The sequence below is a fragment of the Schistocerca serialis genome, chromosome 2 (genome assembly GCF_023864345.2).
Source record: "Schistocerca serialis cubense isolate TAMUIC-IGC-003099 chromosome 2, iqSchSeri2.2, whole genome shotgun sequence".
In the NCBI taxonomy this organism is placed as follows: Eukaryota; Metazoa; Arthropoda; class Insecta; order Orthoptera; family Acrididae; genus Schistocerca; species Schistocerca serialis.
Window position 1 is genome coordinate 484787873 of NC_064639.1, and position 16357 is coordinate 484804229.

The 16357-nt window shown below is 39.1% G+C and overlaps 1 protein-coding gene across 1 annotated transcript in view; it reads left to right on the forward strand.

Moving 5' to 3' along the window:
- LOC126457409 (28S ribosomal protein S22, mitochondrial) overlaps positions 1 to 16357 on the forward strand; it is a 45948-nt gene that overhangs the window by 14041 nt on the left and 15550 nt on the right. Inside the window, exons 4-5 of the mRNA XM_050093678.1 lie at positions 4183 to 4326; positions 13030 to 13259. Coding sequence (XP_049949635.1) covers positions 4183 to 4326; positions 13030 to 13259 — 374 coding nt within the window. The remainder of the gene's footprint in view (positions 1 to 4182; positions 4327 to 13029; positions 13260 to 16357) is intronic.

Below are 16357 nucleotides of genomic sequence, written 5' to 3' on the forward strand. Positions count from 1 at the left end.
AGAAGCTAATGGCTTGTTGACTTTTGCAGGGAAAGACAGCTAGTAGAGATAGATACATGGTTCAAAAATCACAGGAGGAGGATCAAGACTGGGAATCACCATGAGATAAATATAGAAACCAAATGGATTTTAGACAGGTGGAAGAAAGCAGAAGTGGGACTCTACCAGGTGCAGATATTAAACAGTGACCACAATTTCCTTACAGCAGAGGTAAGAAAAAACTGAAGAAGACTGTTGTGGTGAAGAAGTGTGACCTGGAGAAGATAAGATCAAGAAAATAAAGAGTTAAGGAAATGCTATCACTTTAGCTTAGTAACTCATTACAAGACAGAGAACCATCAAAAAATGTCAGTGATTGTTGGACTGTGCTGAAAGAAGGAATCATAAAAGCAGGGTAGAGAAGTATATGATACGTAAACTAGAAAAGAGGAAAAAACCAGGCATCACACCGAAGACAAGAGGAGAGAAGAAAATTCAAAAACCAGAACAATGAAGATGCAAGAAAGAAAAGATGAACCACTTGATGAATAATGACATGCATAGAGAAAAGATAAACATATCAGGGTATAAAAAAAGTAAATAATGGCTAAAAGATGATTGACGTGCAGTTGAAAATTAAAGAAGGGATAATACGATTTACTGCACAGTGGAGTAAAGAATACAACATGGTACCAAAACAGACAAGGAAGTGTTATTATAGAAATTTTCAGTGAAAACAAGAACATAGTGTACAAAGATCATGAAGGCATTCCCCAGAGATTTAAAGAGTATGTAAAACAGCTGTAACACACATTACAAGCCAACAACTCTATTACTTGAAATGTAAAACACTGTATATTATGATGACGATAATAATGATGACAATGAGGAGGAGAAAAGATCACCAAATGTAATAGAAGTGGAGAGTGCACTAGATGCAATGAAAATGGGTAAGCTATAGGTATACAGATACAATACCAGGTGAAACACTGAAATGTTTTAAGTCAAGAAAGAGTAAGAGAAATATTGAGGTTATGTAACAAATTATATGATAGTGGTGAATGGCCAGAAGACTTTCTGGTAATGGTAACGAGTCCAGTATCAAAGAAACAAGGAACCAAGAAATGCAGTGGTACAGGGAAGTTAACTTTATTTCACATGCAGCAAAGTCATGTTAAGAATCATTAATAACATTTATTTTTTGTCCATCTTGGGGGCAATGTGGGTGCAAGCTCTGCAGCTATAATGTTGATATACACTCAAATAAACTCAACAGTCATACTTACATTTTTATTTTAAATGCCACAGCCAGTTTCGACCACTTTTGGAGAGAAACAAAATGTGCAGCTGGTGTGTTTATTTGATTGCATATTGTTAATAATAAAAGACTGTAAAAGGAGATAGAGGGGAATTTGGCTTGGGTGAGAAGCAATTTTGTTTTAGATGGCGTAGAGTTTCAAAAGATGCATTTGGACTCTTGCAAATTTTGGGAGAGTGGTTTATTGAAAAGGAAAGAATGTACATTTGTGTTTTGCAGAGCAGGAAATGGCACTAGATCATGTGACTTGGGATAAATTTGCAACTATAATGAGGGGAAAAACAGTGGATTGGAAAAACAGACAGCTTATAACCTCAGTTTATTTAAATAAAAAAATATCAGTGAAAGTCAGAGCAGTAAATACTAATTGGGCAGGACTGGGAAAAGGCATAAGGAAAGGCTGCTACCTGACTCCTAAACTTTTCATTCTGCTATTACAATAAAATATGAATGACGAATGCCCACTAGATGACAAGGGAGTAAAAATTGGAGGAAGAAGAATATGTTGTCTGAGATTTGCAAATAATGTGTGCCACCTTCCCAAGGATAGTATAGTACCAACCCCCCCCCCTGTTTATCGTTGGGCATTTGCTGCTCTATGTGCACAAATGGAAGATGCCACAGTTATTTACACTTATGGCTCAAAGACCACGTCTGGTGTTGGAAGTGCCTGTATTGTTGGCAACAACCCTATTAGGTTTCAGCTTCCTGATCAGTGTTCAGTTTTTACTGTGGAGCTTTACGCTGTTCTCCAGGCTGTCCAATACATCTGATGCCATAAGCGGATACAGTATACTATATATACACACTAAAACCTCTTCCCTTGTGCTTGGACTTCTTCCTCCTGGCCTCGTCATCGGGAGAAGGTAATTTTAACTAGACTCCAGATTGGGTTCTGTCTCTTTAATCATCGACATCTTTTAAGTGGTGATCCTCCCATGCTTTGTCCCCACTACTCTCAACCATGGACGATGAGACACTTTTTACCTACTCCCCTTCAATAGCAGTTTTCAAAGATTTACTTCCGTTTTTAGTTGACCTCCTTCTGGAGTTTCAATCCCATTGATGTAGCAGTTTTGCGCCCTAAAATTATATATATCTTGTAGTGAAAAATCAGAACAACCTTTAAACCTGACCGTGGAGAACAATTTGAAACTAAAGGTATTCAATATTATCATAGGAAACTTTACCTCCAGGCATGCTGCTGTAAATGGACACAGTTGATTTTTTATGGAACTGCTAAGCCTATACAATTCTACACTATCAAAGCACGTAGAAAATATGGCATCTTTGTAGAGCGTAGTTGTTGATAAATAAGATTTGAAAAAAGAAATTTGCAGTCAAAAAATTGTCACACAGCTAATTTGTATCTGAGCCACTTCCTCCTCTGTGGCTCCTCAGTGCTTTTCATAAGTGCATTTTTAATAACATATTTCGATCATAATGGTAGCCTTATGGATTTTCTACTTTGCCTGTTAGTGTTACCCAAGCAGAATGGCCATTCTTTCAAGAGTTAAGAATTGCTTTAAAACTACAATGTGGCAAGAGTGGCTTTTTGGAATAGCTATGATCACAGTGGAGTGAAAGTTAGCTCCCACATTATACTGGGATAATGAAAGAGTTTACATCTAAAAAAAAAGCTAGAAAGAAGATATACTTTTATTAAGTATGGAATTTATGTAAACTTCAAGAATTGAAAAAAGTTTCTTAAGAAAGGCATTCTTTGATGCTCTAACATTAATTTGTTTTTACTTCATCCAGAAAATCAAAGTTTAAAATAAGTAAATAGAGGAAGGAGCTAAGAATGCTGAACGCTTATCTGGAGTCCGAAAATCCTAGTGCCACCCCTGCTTATCATATAGAACTGATAGAGTTACTAGAGAATTTGTTTAGTAAGCACTAAACTGTCATGGGCATGCTCATCCAGGTCCAGTGACTTGTGGTAGAAGAGAGGTATTGTGCATCTCAGTTAAAATTATGAAAGCACACTTAGCTAAAATAGTCAACCAATGTATATATATTTCTCATACATTCACCACATGAAGAGTCCAAGAAGGGGAAATTAGAGAGATCTGAGCTCACACAGAGGCCTACCAACAATTGTTCTTCCAGGGGACCATTTGCGACAAACAGGAAAGTGGACAAAGTGACTATGGTGCGCAACATGCCCTCCATCACATCATAAGATGGTTAGCGGAGTATAGATGTAGGTGGCTTAGCGTGGATCATGTGTGACAGCAATGGATATTAAGAAACCTAGAATGTGAAAAATGAGATCACATTCTTAAATATTTCTACTCTTTCGGAGATGTTCTGTCTTGTCATTTCAGCTAACTGTGTGTGTGTGTGTGTGTGTGTGTGTGTGTGTGTTGGGGGGGGGGGGGGGTGATAAATAGGTGAAGTAGTTGATGTGTTTACTGTTCTGTATAAGTCTCTTCCTATAAGTCATTTGCTTTTTACAGCCTGAATGCAATTTCCAGGCCAATACTGAAATGAAATGATTTTATCTTCTTCCTTGTTTTACCAGTGATTCAGGAAAAGCAGCTCACTTCAGAAATAATGAGACAAAATTTACCATGGCTTTATTTCCCCAATTTCTCTGGAACCAATTTGCTAAGAACTTTGGCTCAACTGACAAATTTTTGCTTAATGAATTTTAATTTCCTTCTTTGCCCTGTACTGCCTAGACACCCATCAGAAAAAAAATTTGCTTTGAAAGAACTCAAAAGCAAAAGTAACGCTTTTGTACAGGGAGCTAATAATGCTGATTCAATCCGTCAGTTGTTTGTCAGTAGCTCTGACTGAATTTTCTGCCCCCCCTTTTTTTTTCTTTTTTTTTTTTTTGCTGTGTGTGCATTGTCATATGCTGTGTGCTTGTCCCATAGGACAGATTGATTGTTGCTCGAGACCCAGATGGTGCTTTACGACATGCGGACAGAGATGAACGTTTCCGTTGCAGTCAAATCTACTTTCCTCTTCCTGGTCGCAAATTAAGGACACCTCATATGTTTGAAGAAGAACACCTTAAGGTATGTTTTCAAGTTATTCCTATTGTAGATTACTTGACATTTATCTGTTGAGACCAATCAAAACAATGTTTTTTATAGGAAAGTTAGTGAAATGTTTATAAAAAAGTTTATATCATAACTAGTTGCATCGTAGAATACCGTACATCTCCAAACTATTTCAAGGGATAATATCATTCATGTTGGTAGAATATTACACTGGTACTTGCAAGAAATCTACTGGACTACATATTTGATGGCCATTTCTTTAAGGTTTAGTATTTGAGAGATGGCATTCCAAGAAATGAGGGCAAGCGGAATCTCCTTTGATCCAAAGAACATTTTAGGACCAGAAAATCAGATCCAGTTTTGTAACAGTTACATTGAGTAGAAATGTTTGTCTTGGGTAGTATTGGGTGCTCACTTTGCCCAACCTATTGATTAAATGTGAAATCATCTTTTACGAGAAAAGATTAGCAGCAAATGTGCATCCCATATATTAACACATTGATTTCCACTTTCAGAAGCTGGTGGAAGCCTCTAAAAATAGTCTTCTACTTTTTATGCATAACAGCATTCTGACTGGCACTGAGTTAAACTTCTGCCCCTTTAGTGAAAACAGTGTTTCCATCATTTGCTAGCAAATGCAGACATCATGTGCCAGGGACACAGTGACCATCACAATTAGTATTCTGATAAAACAGCCACAAACTACCCATATTTAAGTTCAAAATTACCAATTTTTCATGTGTTTGAACTTGGTACCAAACTGTGCTTTTAATCCATAATGTTTTGGCACCAGGGCATTGATTAGGTGATGATGTTTGCTTCTGATGTGGGGTACCAGTAATAGTGAATTAAGTTTTATCTCAGTATCGTTTGCTAGGCTTTTATGAATGCACCGAATGGTCAAGCACTTACATCCTTTTATGGAAAAGCTCTCAAAACTTTCTGTAGTAATATCTTGATTTTCTAATCAAGTGAGTTGTCACAAACTGTTTTGATGATTTTTCCTGCTCCTTTTCCAGTCAAATACTGAAGTAACATTAAGCCCTCATTTTATTCTGATGTAGAACAGTATACCCTTTCCTGTGTGCCAATGACAGTACATATACAATTGAGAGGCGCTGTGTGAGAATCCAAGCCGTATCAGTAAGGCACCAGCTTATGTCCCCCTATCCTACCCACCCTCTGCCTGTATGCCTCAACATTATGCACTTAATAGTATTGTCACTAATATAGATCCTCAAGTAGAATCCTTTCAGTGGCCTAGTAAACCAAGACAAAGCGCGCCATTTGCTCTAATTTTATATGTTTCTGTATAACTTAGTCCCAGCAATCACCACTTTGCATAACATCACAGTCTCTTCGTATCCAAGATGCACATATCTGACCTGGAACCTGCAACATTGTGTCTGGCCAAAGCACTTCTCTACAGTCTATGCTTACAATGAGGAGTATGCACCCCAGACTGATGGAGTCTTAAATAATCATTAGCTTAGTTGATTAGTTCCCTTGCCTTGAGACTTGTCTGGAGATCATCCTGTGAAATGTTTTACAATTCTCTCAACATCTAGAGCGCACAACAGGTTTTGTTCATGATGGTTCCATAGGGGAAATTAAGACTGTCTTTCTGAAGTACTGGATCTTAGCTTGTTCCTCAATATGCAGTATGATTTTTTTTTTTTTTTTTCTTATTGTAACATTTCTTGCTAAATACCTTTCTCTTGTACTATAATAAAGTTGAAAATATCTTTGTCCCCCCTGTGGTTTCCCCTCATACTTGAGTCTGAGAGATCTGTCTTTCCTTTTAACTGCCCCAAACCTATCCTCCTTTCCTCAACAAGAAAGGATGTAATAATTCCAAATTCTGGGATAGTTTAGAGTACTTTTATTTGTTTGTAAGCACATAAATATAAAGGCTGGCTGTCAATTCTGTCATGTAACTTTGTTGCAGTGAATCACAATTTTAATCAGTCATTTCATACAAATACCTGGGTGTAACAATTAGTGGAGATATGAAATAGAAAGATCACTTAGGTTCAGTCATGGATAATGCAGGTGGCAGACTTCAGTTCATTGGAAGGATACTATAAGGGTTGCACTGGATGTGACTCCCTGTGAGGGGGCAGGACGGTTGAGCGGCGAGGCAGTGATGAGGATATGTGTCACATCCAGTGTGTCAGTGAGGCAGCATTCATTTAAAATTCATTTATTGATGAGAGTTTTAGAGTGATTCAGTCTCCTCCTCGTTGCGGCCTGGTAGCAGCCATGCTATGTCCACAATGCAGCAATGTGCTGAGTGGCGCGTCAGCACCTGCCATTAAATCTGCGGTCAAAGCACCCAGTGCTGCTTATGGTCATTTCCACGGCCCCGTATTGGACAGAATTGCAGTCGGTGCATCTTGACAGCCCAGTAGGTCTGTGTTGTCCATTGAAGCCTCAGCACCCTCGTTAAGTATAGCTGCGCTTAGGTCTGGCTTCGAGGTATTAGTGGTTGGTGTGATGGTAAGAAAGCAGAAGTCCCAACAGCAGCACAGAGGACAGCTCAAGAGGTGGTCCCAGCATACAGCCGATAAGGTGGTTCTCGCACTGCCCAGGGCTGGCGGCACTAGGTGCCCCACTCTCAAGTCGAACAGCTTGCAGTCAGACAGATGCATTCTTCATCTGCAGAATATCTGCTTAGCCTTCATCTTCAGTCACATTGTGTCTGGTAGGAGTGACAGCTTGCAGAGACGAAGTTGCACCCCACAGCCGGACGGCTGTGGACTCACAGAATTAGACTCTAAAGTGGCAGCAGTTGGCAGCACTTCATTGTATGTCACTATGTCATCCTGCAACTAATGGAGCTGGTCTTCCACAGTATCTGTGATACAGATGGAATGACCAAACTTTGGCCCAGAGTGGAAGGAAGGAGAGGGTAATATAGTGGTTCATGACGCGATTCCTCTCACATGTGTGACCAAATCTGCTCCAGCTTTTTGAGCATATCATCATTCTCTGATTGACAAATGTTTAGTTTCAGAACAATCTTTTATGCATGGTTCGGAGCTCGAAAGGTGTTATTGTGTAGTCTTTAGATGTAGTTACCACATTTTAATGTGTAATTCCCACTTTTTTCTTGAAAACATTAGATAGGGAATTACGTGAGTAGTAGAGTGGTGCTTCTAGGAATTCAGAAAGGGGGTGACAATTTAGTGGTAGGTAAAGGTTATATTTATAGTAATTTGTGAAGAAAGTGGTACCTAATGGTATTTATTTCCCCTTCTTTTCTTGAAAACATTAGAGAGGGAATTACGTGAGTAGTAGAGTAGTGCTTCTAGGAATTCAGAAAGGGAGGGAAACAATTTACTGGTAGGTAAAGGCTATATTTATAGTAATTTGTGAAAAAAGTGGTACCTACCGGTATTTATTTTCTGTTGGCTCAAAAGAACTGGTTTCATAATGGCTACAATGAATAGTAGCAATGCATTGTTTCACCGTTTCTTTTCTCTGACTATTCTGTGACCTCACTTTCATCACTATTTTCAGGCTCAGATAATGCATCATCTTTTTCATTTTCATTATTCTACAAAATGTCATCCTCGGGACTGTCAGTGGTACAAGAAATTCCTGTTTTCTAAAAACTCTTCTTAACAATATCAACACTACTTTCTCCGTGCACCTCCACTTGCACATCGTCGGTGTTGATGGCTTCCATATCTTGTCTCCTGGAGTCAGTTGATGAGATCTCACAACCATCCATTTTGAATACAGGTGTCAAAGATGTTTTTTGGAAGGTTTGTTGACACTGACAGCTAAAGGTTGAAGATGGGACATTAAACCTCCAGGGATGATGACAGGATGGGGCTTAATTTCATTTTCTCCTTTAGAGCTTCCACAAGGTGACCCCTGAAGCTGTCTAGGACAAGAAGGGACTTCTTGTGTTATAATGCCCCTAGTCATCTTCCCCAGACTTTCTCAAACCAACCCCATCAAATCTACTGTTATCCAGCCCATTTCCTGAACTCATGAGTGAATGCCATGTGTGGTAATCTCCTCTGGTAATGTCTTCCTTTTAAAGATAGGTGGAAGTTTATTGCCATCTACTGTAATGCACAATATCACTGTGCAACTTAGTTTCTCTGCTCCAGTCACCTTCACAAGGAAACTTTTTAAGCCAGTTCAAGCAAGGGTGGTAGTATGTGGCGTTTCCAAAAACACAGCATTTCCAGCCTGGGAGAGCAAACAGTCATATTGCTACTGCACTTGTATTATGTAATCATGGAACTCGATTAACTAATCTGTGTAGCGTCCTTCATAGACTGAAATTTTGCCATCTCATAAAATGAATCACCCAACCAGTGCTTGCTTTAAAATCCTTTCTGTCAACGATGGGTGTGGCAGCTGTCTTGCGAGCTTTGTTCTGAATCGTTTCATAAGAGACAGCTCAACCATCATTCTGAAGTTCATTGATGTAAGCAAGTACACCATTATTAATTTCAGGATATTTCTCTGTTTAAGGCCCACAGAAAGATTTGGAGCTTGCCTTTCTAGCCATGAGTTTATCTTTTTGTCCACCAGTACCATATTGCATTAGGATCAATGGAGAAATGCCTTCCGCAACTTTCACTCCATTTGTATCGATGTAAGATAACACATTTAATTTAAATTTTGCCATGTAGTTTGAATATTTTGACAGAATGATGACTTGTAACAAACTGCAATGTCTGCAGCTCCATTTTTCAAATTTACAATATGTTGTGACAATGGAAATATTTTTGTGCCAAGTACTGCTGTGTCCATTTTTGCCCATTGTCAAGTCATTTGAAGGCCACTCCAGTAAGAATTATGCGTGATATTAATAAAATAATTTTTTAATCATGAAAAATAGAAGGGTACAGGAATATGCGAGGAGAGGTGCTTGCATGATAAAGTACTGTACTCCACACTGCCTGTTAATAGAATATTGTTAAGCCTCCTTTGAAATGATGTACTGAATCGGGTGTGTCTGACGCTCTCTCGCACAGTCTGTGGCAATGTAGTCGTTGCTTGTTCATGTTCCTGCAACCCAACCCTCCCCCCTCCCCCGAGTGTTAATACTTGTTGCTCAACCATTTCAAACTGTGCAGGTGCGCTGTGCTTAGCTGTCATTCGAGACAACTTAAAAATGTTATTCCTCATGCTAATACTGTTCTGCTGTGCAATATTCTCCCAGTCTTTATAAAATTTGTCCTGAATTTTTGCACTTGGATCCTCCCTCTGACAAACTAATATCCATCTTCATAATTATTTCATCCATTGCTGGATATTTTTTCCCTTTAATTAAAATGAATTCCACAAAGCATGGTCCTTTACATGTATTTACTTAATATTTTACATTAATTCCCAGATGACTCCTTACCCTTTATTTACTAATGTATAGATCTGTGACTCAACTTGTTACTCTCTGTTATTTCCAGTCACATTACTAAACCATGCAACAGGTAATTCTAGGTGTGGTTCAGTCTTTCACTTGCAAAAAACACAAATTACACAAATGGCGATGAGAATCGCTACAGTACTGGTAGCTAAAATGCTTATATTCATAATGTTATGCTGTTTCTCTTGGTACTGCTAGGTGTGTTACAACATCTGTTCTGTGGAAGTCCACTCCTTCTATGATGATATAAATTTATCTAATGAGTATTGGTTTAAGGTATTGCTCAAAAAGGTAAGGTTCTGGACCAGTAGTATCTCCAGTGGCTTATTTGGCCAGAACAGGAAAGGGTTTGTCAATTGGATCATTGTTGCACATATAATCGTGGCTAGGAGGGGGAAAGTTGTTCCAGGTACATCACAAACTGCACCATTTATTAGGATTCCACTGTCCCTTACTTTCCTCATAGTCATACCCAGCAGCTTCTTTCTTTGCCGGTCAGGTAGTGTATTAACCTACTGTTTTGGTACATCAACTGGGTCTTTGCATTTGAAACATAAGTTTCCCTTGTGTTTCCTCAAAACACACATTCTTAAAAGTACATTTGCACACAAACTACTTGCAGCTCTACCACATACAATGTACTGGTCAATAGCTCCAAGTACCTCCCTGATCTTACAGTTACTTAGAGATTGACTTCAGCCTGCAATACAATACTTCATTATAGCTTTCCTTTTCAAAGTTGACTTCCTGCTGCTTTTCGGCACTTTACCATTTGCATTGAATTGTATTGATGCCATATGCAGCTTAAATGATTCTACTTTAATGATAATAGACCCTTCCAATGATGTCTCACTTGCAGCTTGTAACACTCCGGTTTAATCTACTGACTTATCCCGCTCGATCGGGATCTGATAGCAGCCCAAATGGATAATAATTAATGTGACCGTGTACCTAATGGGCTGGCAATCGGATTGGACTGCTACGGAGATGTTACATTCCATTTTGTCCTTCTCAAATGCTGTAATAAAGAGATGTCTGGTGCCAAGAAGAACGACAACACAGCTTCATTAATCAACAACTTATATTCATCACAAAAACACAAGGTAAGGAGACAGCCACTGCCTTCGTCGTACAGAATTAATAATGGCTAATCTCAGCACAGGCCCTTTCGTTATTCATTATCATCACACGCAATTTCAATCGCTGTAATCCAACACTCCAATCCAACACTCCAATCCAACACTGCAATCCAACACTGCAATCCAAATGATGCCGGCGCGGTAGACGCGTAATTACAAATATCGCTGAATCACACTAGTAACTATACTTTTTCACTTTCCCGTATATTTCTAACACAAAGGGGTCAAACCACGGCGATGGCCACTCCCTTTGTCGGTACGGTCTTGCATTCCAGCAACAGACCTCCACCCGGCTCGGCCCGCAGCGCGTACCACACTACTGTCTCAACACTCGCTCTCACTCTCGCAACCCGACACACACTATCGATTGTTTGTCCTGTCGACCTGTGCTGTCGCAAAACTTATAGTAAGGGCCTACGGACCCCTTACAAGCTGTCTCCTTCGTGTGAAACCATGACTCCCTGAATCTGACTATACTTTTGAGAAAAATTTCATGCCTTTTCTCTTACCCCCATTACCTATACCCTTGCAAATCCTCAAATCCACTTTGATACTCTGGCACACATTCTTAAAAGGATTAAGTCTTGTCGGTCCACTCACTAGCCTTATAAATGTCTTTCCCTCTTCTCTTGCCTCACCTGTTTGGAGAAAGTGACTCCATGAGAATTGGTGAGGAATGTGCATCCTTTGGACACACGAGTCTGTACTACCCCATTATCCATGACATACACAACACAACTAGCATCATCAGCAGCTACTTGTACGTTCTTCATACTATCTACAATAAAATCACTGCAGTTCCACTCTGCATGGCACAATAATCACAAGCATGTGTTTCCCTGTGCATCTGGCCCAGATTCCACAGCCTCAAAACACAGTACTAGTCACCAATCGAGGTGGCACAGTGGCTAGCACACTGGACTCGCATTTGGGAGGATGACGGTTAGTCCCGCGTCTGGCCATTCTGATTTAGGTTTTCCGTGATTTTCCTAAATCGCTCCAGGCAAATGTTGGGATGGTTCCTTTGAAAGGGCACGGCCGACTTCTTTCCTCTTCATTCCCTAATCCGATGAGACCGATGACCTCGCTGTCTTGTGTCCTCCCCCAAAAACAACAACAACACTACTAGTCACACATGCTTTGTTCGGCACTACAATTACTTCAGACTCCACATTTTCACAAGGGAGCTGCTACTTCTTCACTATTTTTCTTAACTGCATCAAACCAACTCATAGCCATTTTCACAATGCCAGTAGTATCTTCTAACATCCTAATCTTCCTATTTATGAAATCATTCACACAGTCATCCCATTATGTCATACTAACAGCCAACACACGTGCACTCATGTCCATTAAGAATTTATGCTCATTATTATTCACTGTTCTAAGCAAGGAACAATGTATCTCTGCACACATGACCTTAGACAGTTAAGGCATTTTTGTTTGCATTTAACAAATTCTTCAGTCGATTCCATTTATCCTGCTCCCTATATTCATATTTGCATAATTGGAGTCATCAATATCTGGATTCTGTGAATTTGTTTTTAGAGTGTTTACTTCAAAGAAGTAAACAATCCAAAAATGAATTCACGGAATACAAATAGTGATGGCTCCAGTTATGCAAGTATCAATTTATCTGATTGTCTGTACATGGAATGCATAGTGGCATGAAGATAGCATTATTGAGATGCCAAAACTCAGTGTCTAAATAAAGTAACTTCTCAAAAGATAGGCCGTTTAGCGATTTTCATTGGTAAATGTTTGACCAGCTGCTGTCCCTTATTCACAACAGATCAACAGAGGTAGAAGTTATTAAAATAATAAGACAGGCGAGAGAACCAGAAACCCATGACATTTAGCCCATTTGTGTGGGAGAAAGATGTGAAACTTACTCAGGTAGTGGATTATTGGAGTTTCCTGGAATATTAGGCTCTGCCTTTTGTGGATTGATGTTACTTGCTTCTGTGTCATTTCTTCATTCTTGAAAACTTGAGGTCACTATTCCATAAAATCAGTAAGCAGTATGGGTAAGAGATGAGAATAGAATGTTAGTATGAAACACTACAAAGCATGTAATATAAGCTACTCATTGCCTTTTCCAGATCTCTGCTTCTTTTGTTATTTTGGTCGACAAAGTATCACTGTGTATGTATGTTTAACTGACAATTCTACTTCTTATTATTACAGCCGTTGCTCGATACTGGAGAGTATGAATTCATACTGGATCGAGCATGTGTGCAGTTTGATCCAGACTCTCCAGATTTTTGTAGAGTTAGAGATCAAACATTTGACCATGTGGAGAAATCACGTCATTTCTCAAAGTTAAGATCAACTCGTCATTTTGGCCCATTAGCTTTCTACCTTGCGTGGCACAGAAATATTGATTCTCTTCTCTTAGACATTGTGTCTGATGGCAGGTAAGTACATAATAATTAGTTTGTTCAACACACTTCAGGTAAGGAAACTGAAAAGTACAATAAAAAATAATTGCTATGAAGTACCGTACAGGCAGATAAAAATGTGATAATGTAATTAAAGATTATGGTAAAATTATGGCTTCAGGTATTGAATTTATAAAATTCACAGCTTCCGAGAGATTGTGTAAAACTTAAAATACTACAGTTTCTTTCTTGCATTTCTCCAAATTACTGCCTTTAGGAGGCTCAACACTGAATTTAACCAAAAAGAAGTATATAAGAATTAAAAAAAAAAAAGCTATACTCATGGCAGAACCACAGCTTCTTCTTTTGGGACAGAAAAGATGAAATAATTGGAGGAAAGTTGGAGGGTGAAGACATAAATCAGAATCCAGATTAAGGGATGAAAAGCTGACAAAGATGAAAGAAAATGTAGTGTAGATCACTATACTTAAGTGTTAAACATGGCCATTTCTTGGCAACCATATATAATTTTCAAACATAGGAATTGTACAGCCAACCAGTTGCAGATAACTGTTTGGTACATTGACTTAGGTTTCAACACTTACTAGGGTTGTGTTCATCAAAATGAAATTTTGAGAAACCATAATCGGTATTTAACTACAAAAAAAGCAATGCTTTGGTCCCCTGTCTGTCCTTTTTTTTTAATTATGTAAAATTTATTTGTGTCTGTCTACCTGATAAGTTTCAGTTTGTTGTCTGCCATTTGATACCTACAGTGGAAACTGATTCCTCTACAGGGCTATATGCATCTATGTTCCTCCTGCATGTTTCTAAATGCTACACAGTGTGTGTTCACAAAGCTTCAAGACTGATTTTTTCCTGAGTAGGGGAGGGCACGCACACATATTCCACCAATAGGGTGAAGTAGTGAGACCACGCTAGCAACAGTTACCTCTGAGATGGTGAAACGAGCAGATCGATAGTGGCATGAGTACATGTCAGTGCCTCCATGGAAACCTCGTAAAGTTGAAAATGCATCTTTATTTGGAGCAGCATTATTCAATAAAGTTCTGTGCGAAGTTGAACAAAACTGTTAGAGGGGCTTTTGATATGGTTTAGGAGGCCTATAAGGAAGAAGCCATGTTACATTAAATAGTTTGCGTGCAGCACAAGAGGTTCAGAGATAGCTGCGAGGATTGAAAACCATCCCTGCATTGGGAGACCTCAGTATGGCAAACTGATGAAAATTTGGTGAAAGTATGTTTGTTCCTGCAGGACGGACTGTCACTGTCACATGATGCTTGAAGTGCTTCGCCATTTGAAGGACCAAGTCCACCATGTCTGCCCTGAGATCAAACACGATTGGTTTCTTCACCATGACAGTGTGCCCTCTTACACGTTGCTCTCCGCCGGTGATGTTTTGGCCAAGTTCCATGTGGCAACACTGCTGCAGCCTCCCTACAGGGCCGACGTACCTCTCAGAAACTTCTTTTTGTTCCCTGAATTAAGAGAGACCTGAAAGGGAAGTAATTCGACACAATTCCAGTGGTCCAGGCAGCTTTGATGAAGTCCTTTGACAGCCTTCCATGTGAAGGGTTCCAGGGAGCCTGTGAACAATGGAAGAAACACTGGCAGTGGTGTGTTGATACCCAAGGGTCATAAGTATTTTGAAGACTTTTAGTTCGCTGAACAAAAATGTTTAGTAAATTTTTTGTTGCGAGACAAGTCTCAAAACTTTATGAATGCCCACTGTATCCACTCTCCTTTCACTATTTTGTTGTCTCATTTGTTTCCTATTTCCTTAAATACCACAAAGAACTCACCACAGTCCATCTGCTATCCATTTGTCTTGCTGTACGTCCCACCCTGCTTCATTTCATTTCATTTTCATCATAATTAAGTCTTACAATCCAGTCTGTATCCTGATTTACTATTTTGTTTCTCCACCTCCCCTAGCAATTCCAAATTAACATCTCACCATCATTCACTGAGTAAAATTATCTGTTAAGTTTATGTTAAATATACATTTTTCACTGTCTTAATTCGTACCTGCTTGCCTGACAGGAATCATTGAGCGTTCAAGACCTTTTTTAAGGGATCGAAGGCATGATAACCACATAGGGAGAGATCAGGACTGTTGGGTATGTGCTTGAATGTCTACCTCTGGAGACAGTGTAATGGATTAGGCTGGCCTCCCAAATGGACTGGCATCCTGTGTCGAATTGTGACCAGCACAGAACGTGGCACACCATTCCCCGATGATTGTTTTCTAGCGACTTGCTGCCTCATACACATTTTTCATGCTCTGATGGATGTCTACTGGTGTTTATTCTTTGGCAGCCGAGAAAAGAATAGCAGCATGTTGGTCCTGTTTGGCTGCATTTGGTAATAACATCACCATAGTGCAGGTTTCTGCATTTACTACACGCTCATTGGAAAGACACAAATGCCACACTGATCCTTTGCCCACAGTTGCTGCTTATATACCCGCATCAGAATCATACTATATTTCATCATGCTGTAGCAACACCCTCAAACAGAAACACTTTAATTGCCCCCTACAGTTCACCAAAAGCACCTTAATCCATTATTGTTAGTCTTCTGTAGATTTATTTTCCTGTACTCTTAGTTTATGCCTTCGACTCTCTTAAATACAAAAACGTATCAATTGTTTTTACAACTTCATGTTAATTTCTACAATTTTTGACATGTTGATTATACATTATTTTAGTCTTTAAGCCTGATTTCAAACTTGCTCTATTTAGTTTTTACATTTCACCTAGAGGCAGTAGTATAATGCCATCTTCAAAAGAGAAGCATTTTAGATATCTCCAAATAGTTTTACAGTGTAATTTTATATCATGGTGCCTTCAGATGTATTATCTTTTTCATTAAAACACCATCACCTCTAGTTTCCATTCCTTTTTACATATCTTGAATTACTTTACATACTTGGTCCAAAATTTCACATTGGACATTATGAATTGCCTGTGTTTCTGAGTTATCTCTTGAGCTGCGCCAACATGGAAGGTAATGTCCAAAGTTTTGTAAAATTGTTGAGTTACTTCACTGTTTGTCATTGTGACTAATGAAATGCAATGTATACCTGAAATACATTTATCACTTTTAACGGG